Raw genomic sequence first — 14,603 nt, forward strand, 5'->3', positions numbered from 1 at the left:
GCAGGGCCCTAGCCGGCCCAGCGCCCGCGTTCAGCAGAGCTCAGCCTTAGGCCTGGAGCAGGAGAGAGCCGGGGGGGGCGGGGGCCTTGCAGAATCAGGTGAGGCTGAGGTCAGAGATGCCCTGGGTCAGGCTGTGCAGGTCAGGCTTCCCACAGATGCTCAGAGACTCCAACTGCTTAACAACACACAGGGAACTGCCTTTTGTTATGTTGTCCAAGTCCATGGGAAGCTTCCTTGCGTCTGGTTTGGAAGCACTGCTGGAGTCCATGTAGTAAGTGCAGACAGGAGAAGAATGGGTATGGCTGGAAGGTACTGCCACAAATGCATTTTCTAGGATTTCCTTTATGGTCAGGATGTTGGTACCATGCTTCTTGGTGGACAGCATGATGCAGAGTCCCACCACTGTCAGGTTTATGGAGATCAGCACGTCCCTGTCAGAACAAAGAGGTTACTGTTCATTACTGTTCACTAACAAATTGTACGCTTAGAGTAGCGGGACCACTCTGTCTCAGTCTTGCTTTGGAGATTGAGGAGCTGAGCAGGCTCCAGGATAGGTAGGTGATCATCTGGCCTGTCACTGTCTTGTAGAGCAAATCATTTGCACCACAGCCTGCTTGTTGCTTAAAGGTCATAATTGAGCTTCCCTTGAGTTGTATTCATTCAGCCTCATCCTATATACCACTACTTTTAGCTTTATATGGGGTATAGAGAGTCTCAGTAAATCTCTCTACCTGTTAGTGTTACTAAGAGGTGGCAGGTTTTCCCCAGAATTAAGGCACTTTGTCCTCATTCCTTAAGTCCCTTTGTGGGAGGGGCTAAACCCAGGCTCTAGTTATGATGGGAGAGGCTGAGAAGCAGCTTTCATCTTACCCTTAAGTCCCACACATGATATCCCCCCCCCCCCCCCCAGACCTGAAGGGGTCCCACAGCCCACACAGGCCACCAAGGGAGGCCCTCTTAGATAGGTCCTCCAGGCAGGCCCCTTGCCATACACTGCTCCTCCTCTACCTGAGAGGGATGGAGGTTCTCACCACCAACTCATTCAGCAGTTGCCTTCCAGGCACCACTAAAGGGGACAGGGGTGGAGAAAACAGCCACTGCAGTCCAAAACCATTTTTACACTGAACACATTAAAAGAAGCAATAAAAAGCTCTTAAATTTACTGTAAAGGAGAGTTGTATAGTCAGAAAGAAAGTTTTCTTTAAAAGCTAAAGTACCTTTTCCCTTAAAAGTAACTTAAATCAGTTTGTGAGAAATGTTAGAGAAATGAAAGTTACATACCAAAAGAATTGGCTAAAAAGCACTGCTTACCCCCAGCTTCTACAGAAACACTCCTCAAAACCTTGATTCTTTGCTACCTGTGTTACTTAAAGTGGTTTTATACTTCTGGTACTTCATTAACAGGCTAATTGCCTAATTAAGCTAGTATGGGAGAATGAGGGGGGGGTTGTTTGCTTCTTTTTAAGCCCAGGGTGGGCTTAAAAATGAGGGTGGGCCACGGACAACTGCTAGAGGTGGATAGATTCCTGCAAGGGCCTGGTTTATTGTAGCTCATCATTGGCCAGCCCTGGAGAGTAGAGGAGTGTGCCCATGCCCTATGGTCATCTGCTGCAGCAGCAGCAGCAGAATGATGATAGACGGAGCCTTCCTCCCTAGACCAGCATTCAGGCAGGGTCCACAAGTGACTCCACTCTGGTGAGACCCCCGCTCCTCCAGTCCTGACCAGCTTTGGAGCCAACAACACAAGAGGGATGTGGGGCTGCTGGAGCAAGTCCGGAGGAGGCCACGGAGCTGCTGCGAGGGCTGGAGCAGCTCTGCTCTGGAGCCAGGCTGAGAGAGCTGGGCTGGGTCAGCCTGGACAAGAGAAGGCTTCTCAAGGGGAGACCTTAGAGCAGCTCCAGTGCCTAAAGGGGCTGCAGGAAAGCTGGAGAGGGGCTTGGGACAAGGGCCTGTAGGGACAGGCCAAGGGGAATGGCTTGAACCTGCCCGAGGGGAGACTGAGATGAGCTCTTAGGCAGAAGCTCTTCCCTGTGAGGGTGCTGAGGCGCTGGCCCAGGGTGCCCAGAGAAGCTGTGGCTGCCCCATCCCTGGCAGTGTTCAAGGCCAGGTTGGACACAGAGGCTTGGAGCAAGCTGCTCTGGTGGAAGGTGTCCCTGCCTGTGGCAGGGGTTGGAGCTGGATGAGCTTTAAGGTTTCTTCCAACACAAACAAGTCTCTGACTGTATGATCTCTTAAGTTTTGTTTTTTTTTTTGTTTGCCCTTAAGCACTGGCTGGGAGCATCCATGCGTGCAGGCTGAACACGGATGTTGGCTGTGGTGTGTGCTTTGTGCGCCCAGGCAGTATGTGAGCAGCAGGACTCCAAAATGCAGGTGTGTGAAGCCGTGGGGTGTTCAGGGCTGGCTGTCTCCGGGGAGCTGCTCCTACACTGCGTGCCAGGATGACAGTGACAGGGTGGCAGTGCCGCTGCCGGCCGCGGGACCAGGGCGGAGCTGAGCTTTTCTGCACTGAGTGCCTCTCCTCTCTTCTAGGCCTGTGCTGAGCCCGGAGCGCGGCCCCGGAGGGCGCGGTACTGCCGGAGCAGTGTGCAGGAGGTGCTTGATTCTTATTTTTCTGTCCGATTTGGGCCCGGCATGGGGAGGCAAACCCCTTCCCGGAGCTAAGCCAGGCCACGTCCTGGGGGTTCCCTCTGCACCTCAAACCGCGTTCCTGGAGGCCTGCTGCGGATCTTGTCGGGATGGGAGTGGGGGTGCGGAATCCCACTGCCGCGCGCCCAGGGCTGCCTGCTGGAAGAGGCGCTGGGGTGCTCGGTGGCGGGGCGGGCCGGCTCTAGGGCCCCGGGAGCTCCCCGGGCACGGGGCGGGCAGGCGCTCTTCCGTGCGCGCCTCTTTGTGCGGGCGGGCGGTGGCAGTACGCATGCGCGACCCGGCCCCGCGCGGCGAGGGGGCGCCTTTGGCGCGAGATAGGAAAGTGCCGCCGCCGCCGCCGCCCGGCCCCGCCATGTCGCGCCGCGGCCGCGGGTGAGTGCCGCTGTCCCGGAGCCCTTCCGCCGCGGTGCGGGCGTGTCCGGCCGCCTCCTGCGCTGCTCAGCGCCGCCATCCGCCCCGGGCGGGCCATGCCCGCTCTCCGGCGGGCTGCAGCAGGGCCGCGGCCTCGCACCCCGGCCTCCGTATTCCCCGGGCCCCGCTCTAAAACCTCCTCTTGGCTCTGTGAGCGGAGTGCGGGCCTGGCGGTAACCGCCCGGGAGCAGGGCAGTGGTAGGACAGGCCTGAGGCGGTAGGGCAGGCCATGGACAGAGCTTGGGCGAGGGGTGGGGGTGTGTGTGTGTGTGTGTGTGTGTGCGCGCGCGCGCACTGCTGCTGTCCCTCTTCAGTGCAGCAGTCCGCGAGATCTGTAAGCTGTAAGGAGGGGAAATGGTGCCAGTCCCTCGATGAAAAGCCTTTCCAGAGAGGCAGAAGGGGAAGGAAATCAAGATAAACGTGCCTTCCCCTGCTCCTGGCAGCATAAAAACTGCTGGTGTGCACTGAGAGTCCAAAGCTGACAGACTGCTTTAAACTTGGGTGTCAGTGTGAGTTGTTCGGGGCTCAGTGCTGGAAGATGATAGATCCAGGGCTCTGCTTTGGGAAGTGCAGGTTGCTCTTGGAGCTCTGCTGCCTTTTTATCAGAATTGATAATTCTCATTTATTTATCTCTAGTGAGGACTCGGATGAGCTGCATTACCAGGACACTGACCAGGATGTGCCAGAGCAGCGGGATGGCAGGTGCAAAGTCAAGTGGACGCAAGAAGAGGTGAGTGAGAGCTTGGCACTAGCTGAGAGTAGGTACCTCTGGCATGGCATCTTGGGCTTGGGTGCCTCCACCCCAGTCCTCGCCTGCCAGCCATGACACCACCTCCTGCTGTCTTGCTACTGGAGAAGACCCTGTGCCTGTTCTGCTGGTGTGAGCTGAGGTCTTAATGAGGCCAGGGGATTCAGGGTGGCTTGAAGTGTAGCCTGGAGAGCAAGAGCAGCACCAACTGCTTTAGCTTAAGCTTGTGAGCCCTGAGCAAGGGAGCTGCTGCCTGCAGCACTCTGGTCAGCAGAGAGGTTCTGGGGGATGGCTGAGACCTCCAGCAAGCTGAATGTGAAAATGTTCTCCCTTTTTTCTAGCAAAAGAAGGGAGTGTTGAGACTATTGGGATCATGGCTTAGTCATCCTGGCTGAGAGCCTGAAATTAGTTGGGATATTCTCTTCTGTCCTCCCAGATCCTCCATATTTGTTCTGTGTGAAAACTGAAAGATGTCCTGTTTCTTCTGCGATATGAACACCAGCTAAGGTGATCTTTATGCAGGGATAAAAGCCTTGGGGTCATGCTGGGACAGGGAGTAATTTCATGCCTCTGTTTGCCCAGCTGGAGCACACAGGCAAGGCACCTAGAGCAGGCTTTTTGTGAGCTGTACCCCACACCTGGACTGTTAACAAGGTTTGTAAAAGAAATGCTGTGGAGCCCCACAGTGCTGAAAGACAGTAAACCACTGGACTGGTGCTGGTACACTTAAACCATTTAGCTGTCTTGGCCAGGCAAGCGCAGTGGCTGAGCTGGGAAATGGGCTGTCTGGTCAGGGTTGTACTGGGTCACAGGATTTGGACCAGACTGTACTGGAACAGAGCTGATCTCGTTTTACTCACTGTATGAGCTCACCCTAGTACAGAGTCCAGAAACAGTATATTCCAGTTGGGTTCCACGTACTGGAACACTGCTAAAGGGTAGTGCGAACTACCTTTGTCCTGTGAATTCAGAATGCCAAAAAAAATCCCTTCTTGACAGTTCAAAAGATCTAGCTCATTCTCTCGATGCTGTCAGCCCAAGGGTGCCTGCAGTGTGTGTTGCCTTAGTGGATGTCTTTGTTCTTTGCAGGATGAGCAGCTGAAGATGTTAGTAAGACATTATGGGCAGAATGACTGGAAGTTCCTGGCCAGTCACTTTCCTGTAAGTGATCCCTTTCTCAGATGGGAATGTCAGTATTTGCATGTTACTTCTTGTGCTCATTGCTGGTTCTCTGTGGAGCACCTTGCACAGTGCAACTCTGCTCTGTGACTGAAGCCCTAGGCTGCAGAGCAGGGAGACATCTTTCTTGTATAGAGGCCTTTCAAAGGCAAGTTTGTTTGAGGTGGGGTGAGAAATTGAGGCTTCTGTGCCCTAGTCATAGTATGTATTCTCCATGTGCTTCTGCAGGCTTTCTGTGGGCCAGCTTATGTGTGTGGAATCTGCAATTGCTGTAGGCATTGATGGAGCCTCCAGTCTAACATGTGGCTATTCTTGTGACTTTTCCTAGAACCGCAGTGATCAGCAGTGTCAGTACCGGTGGTTGCGAGTGTTGAATCCAGACTTGGTTAAGGGCCCTTGGACCAAAGAGGAGGACCAAAAGGTAAGTCAGGGCTGAGAGGATCTGACTGTTGGACTGTGACTGTCTGGGGAGAGGAAGGAGGTGAAAGACCCTTGGGTCTTTTAGTAAACTCTGTGTACTTTTTTCCAAGGGTGGGTAACGGTTAAAGTGACACTGACTTGTTCTGGGCAGCCTAATGCAGCCATGGCTGCAATGTGCAAGAGCAAGTCTAGGCCTCTTCAGCTAAACATCATCTTCCTTTCACACACAGTACTAGTACAGTAGGCTACCAAGTGAGGGAGCAGAAAAGGGAATTAATTCATCTGCCTGCCGGCAGATCTCCACCTGACCTGGCCGTGTTGGATCTAAGAGAAAACTGTTATTTCCTGTGCCTCAGTAGGCCTGCTAGGTGAACTATGACTTCTGTGAGCCTCTTTCTCTGCTGATTCCAGAATGAGCTGAGAGGGGCCAGGTCAGACAGACTGATCTTGATGGGCTTAGGAGAAATTGGAATGAATTCTAACTTCTAACAAGGTTTTTTATTTTTGCTGCTAAATGTCCTACTTCGGCAGATTCTCTGTAACACTTCTGCTCCCCTTTTTCTTTCCCTTTTGATCCTGTTACAGGCTGTTACAGTCCCCCTTGCCTCCCATCTGTGTGTTATGTTTTAAGCACATCATAGGGAAGCTTCTCATGATGTCCTTCTACCTTCCTACAGCAGAGCTGTTGCTGCCTGCTTTGCTCTTCCCTTTGTATGCCTTGACTCTGCCACCTTACCCATCCTGATCAGGCCAGGCTTCAACTTTCCCCAGACTCAGCATATTGCTTTGCCCTGCAAGCACTCCAGCTCCTTTCCCTGTGCCTCAGTTTGGTATCTTTGGTCCATCTTTCTGTGCATGATAGTCAAGTGTCTGAAGTAGGGGCATCTGTTATGAGCTAAAAGCTCTGTGGGCATCACCTCTGTACCTGCACCTTTCAGTTGAGCACGGCTGGCCAGAGTACAAATGCTCCTTGATAATTCTTCAGCCTCTTTTCTAAGGTTTGGGGAGACCTTATAACAGTCTTCCAGTGCCTAAAGGGGCCTACAAGACATCTGAAGAGGGACTTTTGACAAGGGGTGGTAGTGACAGGACAAAGGGGAATGACTTCAAACTGACATAGGGGAGATTGAGATTAGACATTAAGAAGAAGCTCGTCTCTATGAATGTGGTGAGACAGTGGCACAGGTTGCCCAGAGAAGCTGTGGCTGCCCCATCCCTGGCAGTGTTCAAGGCCAGGTTGGACATGGGGCTTGGAGCAAGCTGCTCTAGTGGAAGGTGTCCCTGCCTGTGACAGGGGTTGGAATTGGATGAGCTTTAAGGTCCCTTCCAACCCAAACCATTCTATGGTTCTATGTTTTTTGTGGGCAGAACACTGCAGACAGTAAATTGTTTCATCCTGACTGCGCTTTGGACATATTGCAGGGGCTCAGAACAGATTCCGTGTTCAGAAGTATTTGCATTTGAGCCTCAAGCAGAAGTGATAAAGTGCATGGCTCTTATGTGAATGTAGTTTGTTTATGCTTTGGAGTTCTTACTGTGCATCCTGATGCTAGCAGGGCATGGAGCTGGAGCCCTGGCATGTCCTTGCTGTACTAGAGGGAGGCTGCAGAGCTGGTGGGGGACTGTTTTCATGTGGCCTTGTCCTTGGTAAGAGGGAGGGCAGAGGAGCCTTGGAGCACATCGGACTTGGCCCTTGCTCAGAAATGGGCTTATGTTTCTACATCCGGTGCCCTCTGCCTCTGGTGCCCCATCTCCACCTCATCTTCTGTGAGCAGTCCTCTGCCTTCACACATGCCATGTGGCAAAATGTCTGCATGGAAACAGCCTCTTTTAGAAATTTGGCTGAACTGTTGCTCTCTCAAGTGTTGGTACATTTGATTGTCAGTGCTGGTTCCCTCCAGCTTTTTCTCCAAAGGGGCCTTTCCCTGACTGGCTCTACCTGATCCCGAGAGAGGTGAAGAGCAAAGCTTGAAGATTGCTGTGTTGAATTTCCCTTCCTTTATTCCATTTCCTTATTTTCCTCCCGCTCTCTTCAAAGGTAATTGAGCTGGTTAAAAAGTACGGCACCAAACAATGGACCCTGATAGCCAAGCACCTGAAAGGGCGGTTAGGGAAGCAGTGCCGGGAACGCTGGCATAACCACCTAAACCCTGAGGTGAAGAAATCCTCGTGGACAGAGGAGGAGGATCGCATCATTTTTGAGGCCCACAAGGTGCTGGGGAATCGATGGGCAGAGATTGCCAAGCTACTGCCTGGGAGGTAGGACTTCTTTGTTCACTGGTGCCTTCGCAGCTGGGTGGCCTGTGGAAATCCCTGTGTTGACCTTAAGGACGGTGCTGGAGAGCATGTAGGAGCTGTTAGCTGTGCTTTAAAGCTGCTGTAAATGGCGACTTCTTTTTCCTTATGATCTCTTGGCAGGACTGACAATGCTGTGAAAAATCACTGGAACTCCACCATCAAGCGAAAGGTAGACACAGGAGGCTTCCTCAATGAAACTAAGGAGTCCAGGTCACTCTACTTGCTTGTGGAGGTGGATGAGAAGGAAAGCCAAAGCCAAACAAAAGCTGGGAGCCAGGTACTGTACCAGCACCTATGCAGCATGTGCCTGGGCCAGTCCCCTGCTCTGCCAATGTAGGTCAGAGCTGTTCATCCACCCTCCTGCCTCTCACGTTGCCTTTGGCACAGCCTGGTGTCTTCAGAAAGAGTCTGCCTTCTCCCAGCCTTTTCCAAGAGGCTGGCTCTTGGGAGATCTCTCCCTCCAGGAGCCAGAGGTGTAATGTGAGCCTGAGTGTGTTATTCAGGTGGAGAACAGCAGTCTGCAAGTGCTGGTATCTTGCCAACTCCAGTACCAGATCTGTCTCAGAGACAGATTATTTTTGTTTTGGCCCTGTAGTGCTGTCACTGGTGGAAGAAGGAGGCTGCCCCAGACAATGGGGGAGGTTTGATGAAGAGGTGTTTTGTTCCTTTCCACTAAAAAAAGTGAAGCAGGGAAAGTGAACCTTTTTCATGAAGAAAAAATGTAGTTTTCCAAGGCAGGCTCTTGGTAATTAGGAAGTGCAGAACTGGTGCTGCCTGCTTAGCCTATGTTTAACTTTCTCCTGGGATGCTGTTAAGTAAAATCTTTAATTAAACATGTTTATCCTTTATGGACTTCTGTTTGAACGGTGTGTGGGACAGAGCAGTGAGGAAGAATAGGAATGGGAAACCAACTGAATGGCTGGTGGGAAAGCAGGTGGAGCAGAATGTGTCCAGGGACCCAGTCTTTGTCCCTAGGACATTTATTCTCTTAGTTTGTACTAAAGGTTGGACTTCTTTGTTGTATGTGCAAAGAGCATCCTGCCCAACTGGCCAGTCAATATCTCTGACATAAAGGAAGAGGATGTCAGTGACGAGGAAGTGGCAGGTGTACAGGAGCTGCATTCAAAGCTGCCAGCCACGGAACTAGCAGAGCATAACGCTGAGGGGACCCCGGATGATGTGGTGCCTGAGGATGCCTCTTCACTTGTCACATCACCGTACAAATGGGTTGTTGAAGCTGCCAACTATTTGTACCCAGCATCTGGACCAGCCTTCAGTGAAGCTCTGGACATGATTGAATCTGTAAGTAACAATCCGTGCTTTTCCAGGCAATGTTGAGAGACCAAATCTCATCCTTTCCCCTTGCTCATCACCATAGGCATCCTGAGGATGACTGGGTCTGTCACTGGCTTGTGGGTTCCCACTGTGTGCTGTGAGCCCTGTCTCTTTGCTAGGGCTAGATTAGGCCTTTCCAGCTCTGTGAGTATTGCTCTGGGCTTGCAAATTCTCCTAGGCTGATGTCCTTGTGCGTGGGCTCTGCTGGCGTGGGAGGCTGTAGATGCTGGTAAACCTGATCTCAACCCTCCTTTATCAGGCAGTGTCCCCAGCTCTCCCTTTCCTAAGGGTTCAGGCCTGTGCTTCTTGGCTTTACTTTTCCTCTTATGGGATATGAGATAGGACAGGACAGACTGGGAGTGGGCCAGGTCTACTTGTAGTGTGCAGGACAGACACTGGGATGAAGACACCATTTGATTTCAATGGAGGTAGCTTTACTGAAACTAGTTATTATGGGCCAGTCAAGCAGTGCTGGAGGTCCCTAGGGTGACAGGCATGCCAGGATGAGAGGCTGGCTAGAACCAACAGAGCACTTTGCTGCCTTCAGAGGGAAGATGCCTCTGAAGCACCCAGCCTGCCTAAGGAGCTTATGAGCTGATTATCTCTGAAGGATCCGTTTTGCATTTGTACAGGAGGACTGAGAGTCCTTTCCCAAGGCTTAATGGCCCATGTGGGCGTCCTTGGGGGCCTGCTTGAATGGTACTTTGGCTGTTGGTAGGGTTGAGCTGTGAAGCAGGTGATCTCTGAATCGGTCTCGTTATTTTTAATCTTTCAGCTCAGCCCTGCGTCCAGTGTGTCCAGCTGTGCTGATGTGCCAAAGACTATGGTTTGGTGTTAGGTGACAGTCACTTCATTCATCTGTCCCCAGAGCTACTCCCAGCTTCTTTGTCCCCTCTGTGTGTGGGAGCAGCAGCTGTGCTATGAACTGAACTGGGAAACTAACCTTCTGTAAATAGGAAAAAAACTGCCCTATGCACAGGCAGCAGCTTTCAGGTGGGTCAGTTCCCTGCTCATGTTCTCAGCTGTGCTGGCAGCAGAGAGAAGGGCTTGAGCTCTCCTCTAGCCAGGCTTATTGCAAAAGCTGGTGCAATCTCACACCACTGTGCTATGCTGTTGTTTGAAGGCAGCCATGGCACGTCTGCCGCTGCTGGGGGTGCCTGTTCAAGCCTGTGCTTCTTACTGGGGTTGCTGTCCCCAGTCCTTTTGAGGGTGGGAAAACAGAACAGGGCTATATGAATGTCACTTCAGGTTGTGGCTTATGTTGGATGTAGAGTAAAAAGAAATCCTTGCTGAGAAACTTGTTAATAAGCCTGTGATCCTGGGAAATGAGGAAGTTTTGGAAGCCCAGCTCATTTATAATTTCTACGAGCTTAGGGCCCTGGCAAATCCATGAAGTAATTTTCCTTTCTGTTTCTCAGTGCTGTAATGTTTGCTTTGGGAAGAGGGCTGGGACCACTGGGCTGAAAGCCTGGCTTCAGCAGCTCCTATCTGGTTATTTTAAGAGAAATCATCATAAACCCATCCCCTGTTTGGCCTTTAGCAGGCTGGGCCGTTCTTGCCCTGGGTGACTTTACAAAAGTAAGCCCAGAATTGCATTTTCTTCCTGGAGCCGACAGGACCTGGGAGCCCTGAGCAGGCCGGGTCTGCTGGAGAAGAAGTTGATGTGTGAGACCAGCACAGATGCTTGGAAGCTGCCCCTGAACTAAAGGATTTTGAGTCTGGGAAGCATTAACTGCTGCTCTGATGCTGTAAATACAGGCAGCACCCAGTGTCCTGTGTTGCAGAGCACTTCTTAAGAAAGATTGAGGGACAGAAAAATACCAAGGAAAATGAGCAAGTCCTAGCAGAGTTGATGAGTAAAAGGACAATTAGCTTATAATTGGAAATGGAGCTGCTGGTGTTGGTGTTACCAGCCCAGCCTGGCTGTCCTGGGGCTCATGAATAATAGGCACCACAAGGTGGGGAAAAGCCCCACTCGCTTCACTTTCATGTTCATTTGAATTCTCTGCTTTGTTTCCAGTACAAGCCTCTCAGAGGCTGAACTTCCTGCTGGCTGTAGAGCCCATGGGCTGGAGCTGCAGACCCCGGGAGGGAGTTTTGCTGGAGACTCCTCTCCATATGGAGCTCCATGTCCCTGGCTGTGGTCCCTCTGAAGCCTCTGCAGGAGCAGCCCTCTTGGGCTGTACTTTTGTTCACAAGGAGAAATCTGGACATTTAATTTGGCTTTCAACAAAGGACATGGATGAAAGAGTCCCAGGACCCTCTGCCACTTGGGAGAGGAACCCCCTCCCAATGCCCTGCCTCGCTGAGAAGCTGCAGAAACCCTGGGTTGCTGTTTTATTTTACACTTTATTTGCTTTCGTTCCCTTGCATTCCTCCAACAGAGGCGTTGCTTTTTGTGAATCCAGACATGGGAAAGGACTGATTTTATTTATTCATTTTTAATCAGGGATGGAAGGGGAACAACAGACCTGGAGCTCCTGGGTCATGGCAGTGCCCCGGCTGCTGGCAAGGATGTTGATTCCAGCTGGGACAAGCCTTAGAAAAAACTGGGGACAACAAAAATACCGGGGAAATGAGAAAAAGAGAGGACCCCAAGGGTTTTTTATTGACAGGCTTCCTTCAGGATGGCTGCCTGATGGGGCAGGGTGGTGCTGAGTGTCAGTGGCCGGCAGCGGGAGCTGCTGTGTTTCTTGGAGGGATTTCACAGCCTTTTTGTCTTGTTTTCACAGCAAATGCTGCTGGAGCAGGGGACAAACAGCAGGTTGCTCCAGGTGGCTTCTTGGCACAGCACCCATGAGCTTCCCCTGTGCGCAGCTGCAGAGCAATGCAAATGGTGAATAAAGTGTTTTTTCCTACTTTGGGTATGTCCTATAACTAGAAAGAAATAAGAAACAGGAAATAAGAGAGAGGCAACTGCAGTGATGTACCCTCAAAACCAGCTCTGGTAAAGCAGGTGCTGGGCCTGCTTCTGTGAAAGGGCTCAGTGCTGGCCAGGTGCACGGTGAGCACTGATTCTGCGCAGCCCAGACTTGCCCCATTGACCTTGCAAATGTGCAGTACTTCTGCCATTTGATTAGGTACTAAGTAAATTGCAGAGCATTAGAGCCACAGAAATGATCAGAGGGCTGGAAACCCTCTCTTGTGAGGAAAGGCTGAGAGAGTTGGGGTTGTTCAGCCTGAAGAAGACTCCAGGGAGACCTTATTAATCATAGAATAGTTATTGCAGCCTTTCAGTTCTTAAAATGGGCCCATAAGAACGATGGGGAGAGACTTTCCAGCAGGGCCTGTTGTGATAGGACGAGGGGTAATGGTTTGAAACTAAAAGAGGGAGATTCAGGCTGGACGTGAGGAACAAATTTTGTACAATGAGGGTGGTAAAACACTGGCACAGGGTGCCCAGGGAGATGGAGGCAGAGGGAAGGGGTGAAACCTGCCCTACCCCTAGGCATGGGGCTGCTGGGCTGCAGCTTGAACCCCTCCTGCAGAACCAACCCTACTCTGCCTTCAGGGAGCACTTGGCATCCTTCCCTCACACGGAGGAAAATCTTTTATCACCCTTCTCTTGATGTCAGGCATCTTTTTCCAGAAGGCTTTGGTAAGCACCACGCTGGGGGAACGCAACTGCATTAACACCCAGATTTACACGCTGGACCCATGTTGACCCAGGAGATCATTTTGTCCCTATTAGCTATTTCTGGTCTGAAGGCTTATTCTCAGCTCCTGCCACCGTGCAGGGAGCGTTGCTACACCAGAGAGCTGGCTGTGGGCCGGGATGAGGCCGAAGCATCCCAGTCCTCTTCCTTCCTCACAGCAGCTACTTCCTCTGGGAGTGATGGGAAAGGCAGAAGAGAAGGACTCGCCACAGCATCACGCAGGGGAGGGCAAACGCCTGCTCATTTGGTTACGAAAGCAGAGAGTGACCCTGTGCCCCTGGACAGGAGGTGGCCTCCAGCAAGAACAGGGCAGCCATGGAGGACATCATCCCCCCTGCCAGTCCTGACACTGTGGACAGCGAGGACACTTACCATTCCTCTGAGGCAAGCTGTAGGCAACGATGCCGCGGTCCCTTTACTATTGCTTTGGAAGACTTACCGTAACCCAACTACCAGCACTTTAGTGCAGACTCCCTGAAATGGCGTGAGGCATGGGTCAAGGACCCAGGAAGAGGGGAACTGGAAGGGTAGGGCCGGGACAACGTGCACACTGTCAGCAGAAGGGTCATTGGAAGAGAAACTGCCATCACCTTAGGGCCAAAAACTCTTGCCAGACTCTTCTCATGAACATGGAAACAGCATGAAGGGGACTGGAGACTTCCTCCCCAGCAGAGCCTCTGGTTACAGTACACGGCTCTTCCACAAGGCAGCAATGAGCATGGATGTGGGAGTCTGCAGACTCCAGGACACAGTCCTCCGGCAGTCACCAGCTCTCGGCCAGAGTCCTCCCACACCCAGCAGTGCCCCTCGCTGTTCCTCTCCTCCCCTGCCTGACTCCCTGCCTTTAGTTTCTAATTCCCCCCTACGTGTTGTGTAGCCTGTTGCTATTCCCCCCTTCTCCAAATCTCTCTCTCCCGCTCCCTTCTCCTCTTTCAAGCCTTGCTTTCCCTTCCTGTCTCGCAGCCTGCCTCCCCCGTTCCCCCTGGATTCCCTCCTCGCCAGGCCGTGCTTCCCTCTGCGCTCCATCCTGCTCGCCGCCCTTTGAGCTCTTCTACCCTGGAGGCCTTCGCTGCTCTCTCCCTCTCCGCCTCCTCCCCCCGACCCACACTGCTGCTGCCCCTCCGCCTCTCCGGCTCGCTCCTGCCCTGCTCCTCCCCGTACTCACTTCCCGCGGCCTCTCCCACCCGCTCTTCCGGCTCCCTCTGGCCTATGCCCAGGGGACGGTGGCCCAGCAGGGCCTGGAAGCAGGAGGAGCGCCCCGGGGCATGCTGGGAGTTGTAGTGCTAGGGCAGGGGCTGCCGGCGGCCATGTTGGTGTTGGGTGTTGCAGCGTCTGCTGGGGCTGCGGCCCAGCTCAGGGGAGGGCCGGGGCCAGGGCCAGGGCCAGGGCCAGGGCCAGGACCAGCGCTGAGGCGAGCGAGCCCCCGGGGAGATGGAGACAGTCCCGCTGTGGGCACAGGCACCGGGCACCCCGACTGCCAGAGCCCCCCGAGCTGCCCCCGCCCGGCCTGCGCCCTGCAGCTGGCCCTGGGCCTGCCCAGGAGGAAAGGGGAGAGCACAGAGAGGCAGAGAAAGAAGGGCCTGGGCTGAAGAGTTTCCCTGGCAGGACGGAGAGCGGGAGCTGTGGTGAGTGCCCGGCCCTTGGGGCCGTGTCTGTGAGACGCGGATTGACTCCACAACTCGGTGAAAGTCGTAAAGCAGGTATGCTTTTCACTCCGCGCTGAGACGCACGGGGATAATTCCTCAAAGTCACGCGTGCCTCAGTGTTGTTTCCCTCTACATTTATTCTCTAAAGTTATATATATTCATAAGGTTGCACAATACCCCTATCATGTCCTATCCCCGCTTCGTATTATAATGAGCTAGAAGGGGCTGCGCAGTGCCCCCTCTGGTCGTGGGCAGGGGTCTCAA

The 14,603-nt window shown here is 52.9% G+C and overlaps 1 protein-coding gene across 1 annotated transcript; it reads left to right on the forward strand.

Annotated features, from left to right (window-relative positions):
* Nucleotides 1–2,917: 2,917 nt before the first annotated feature.
* LOC130601914 (myb-related protein B-like) lies at nt 2,918–9,055 on the forward strand. The gene is made up of 7 exons (XM_057414320.1): nt 2,918–3,018; nt 3,694–3,787; nt 4,895–4,966; nt 5,313–5,405; nt 7,443–7,663; nt 7,823–7,979; nt 8,735–9,055. The coding sequence occupies exons 1-7, from the start codon at nt 2,999–3,001 to the stop codon at nt 9,038–9,040; spliced, it is 963 nt and encodes a 320-aa protein (XP_057270303.1). The 5' UTR covers nt 2,918–2,998; the 3' UTR covers nt 9,041–9,055.
* The last annotated feature ends 5,548 nt before the right edge of the window (nt 9,056–14,603 follow it).

The sequence above is a fragment of the Pezoporus wallicus genome, unplaced genomic scaffold, assembly GCF_028554395.1.
Source record: "Pezoporus wallicus isolate ANWC-B61680 ecotype Strahan unplaced genomic scaffold, APGP_CSIRO_Pwel_v1 contig_6631, whole genome shotgun sequence".
Lineage (NCBI taxonomy): Eukaryota > Metazoa > Chordata > Aves > Psittaciformes > Psittacidae > Pezoporus > Pezoporus wallicus.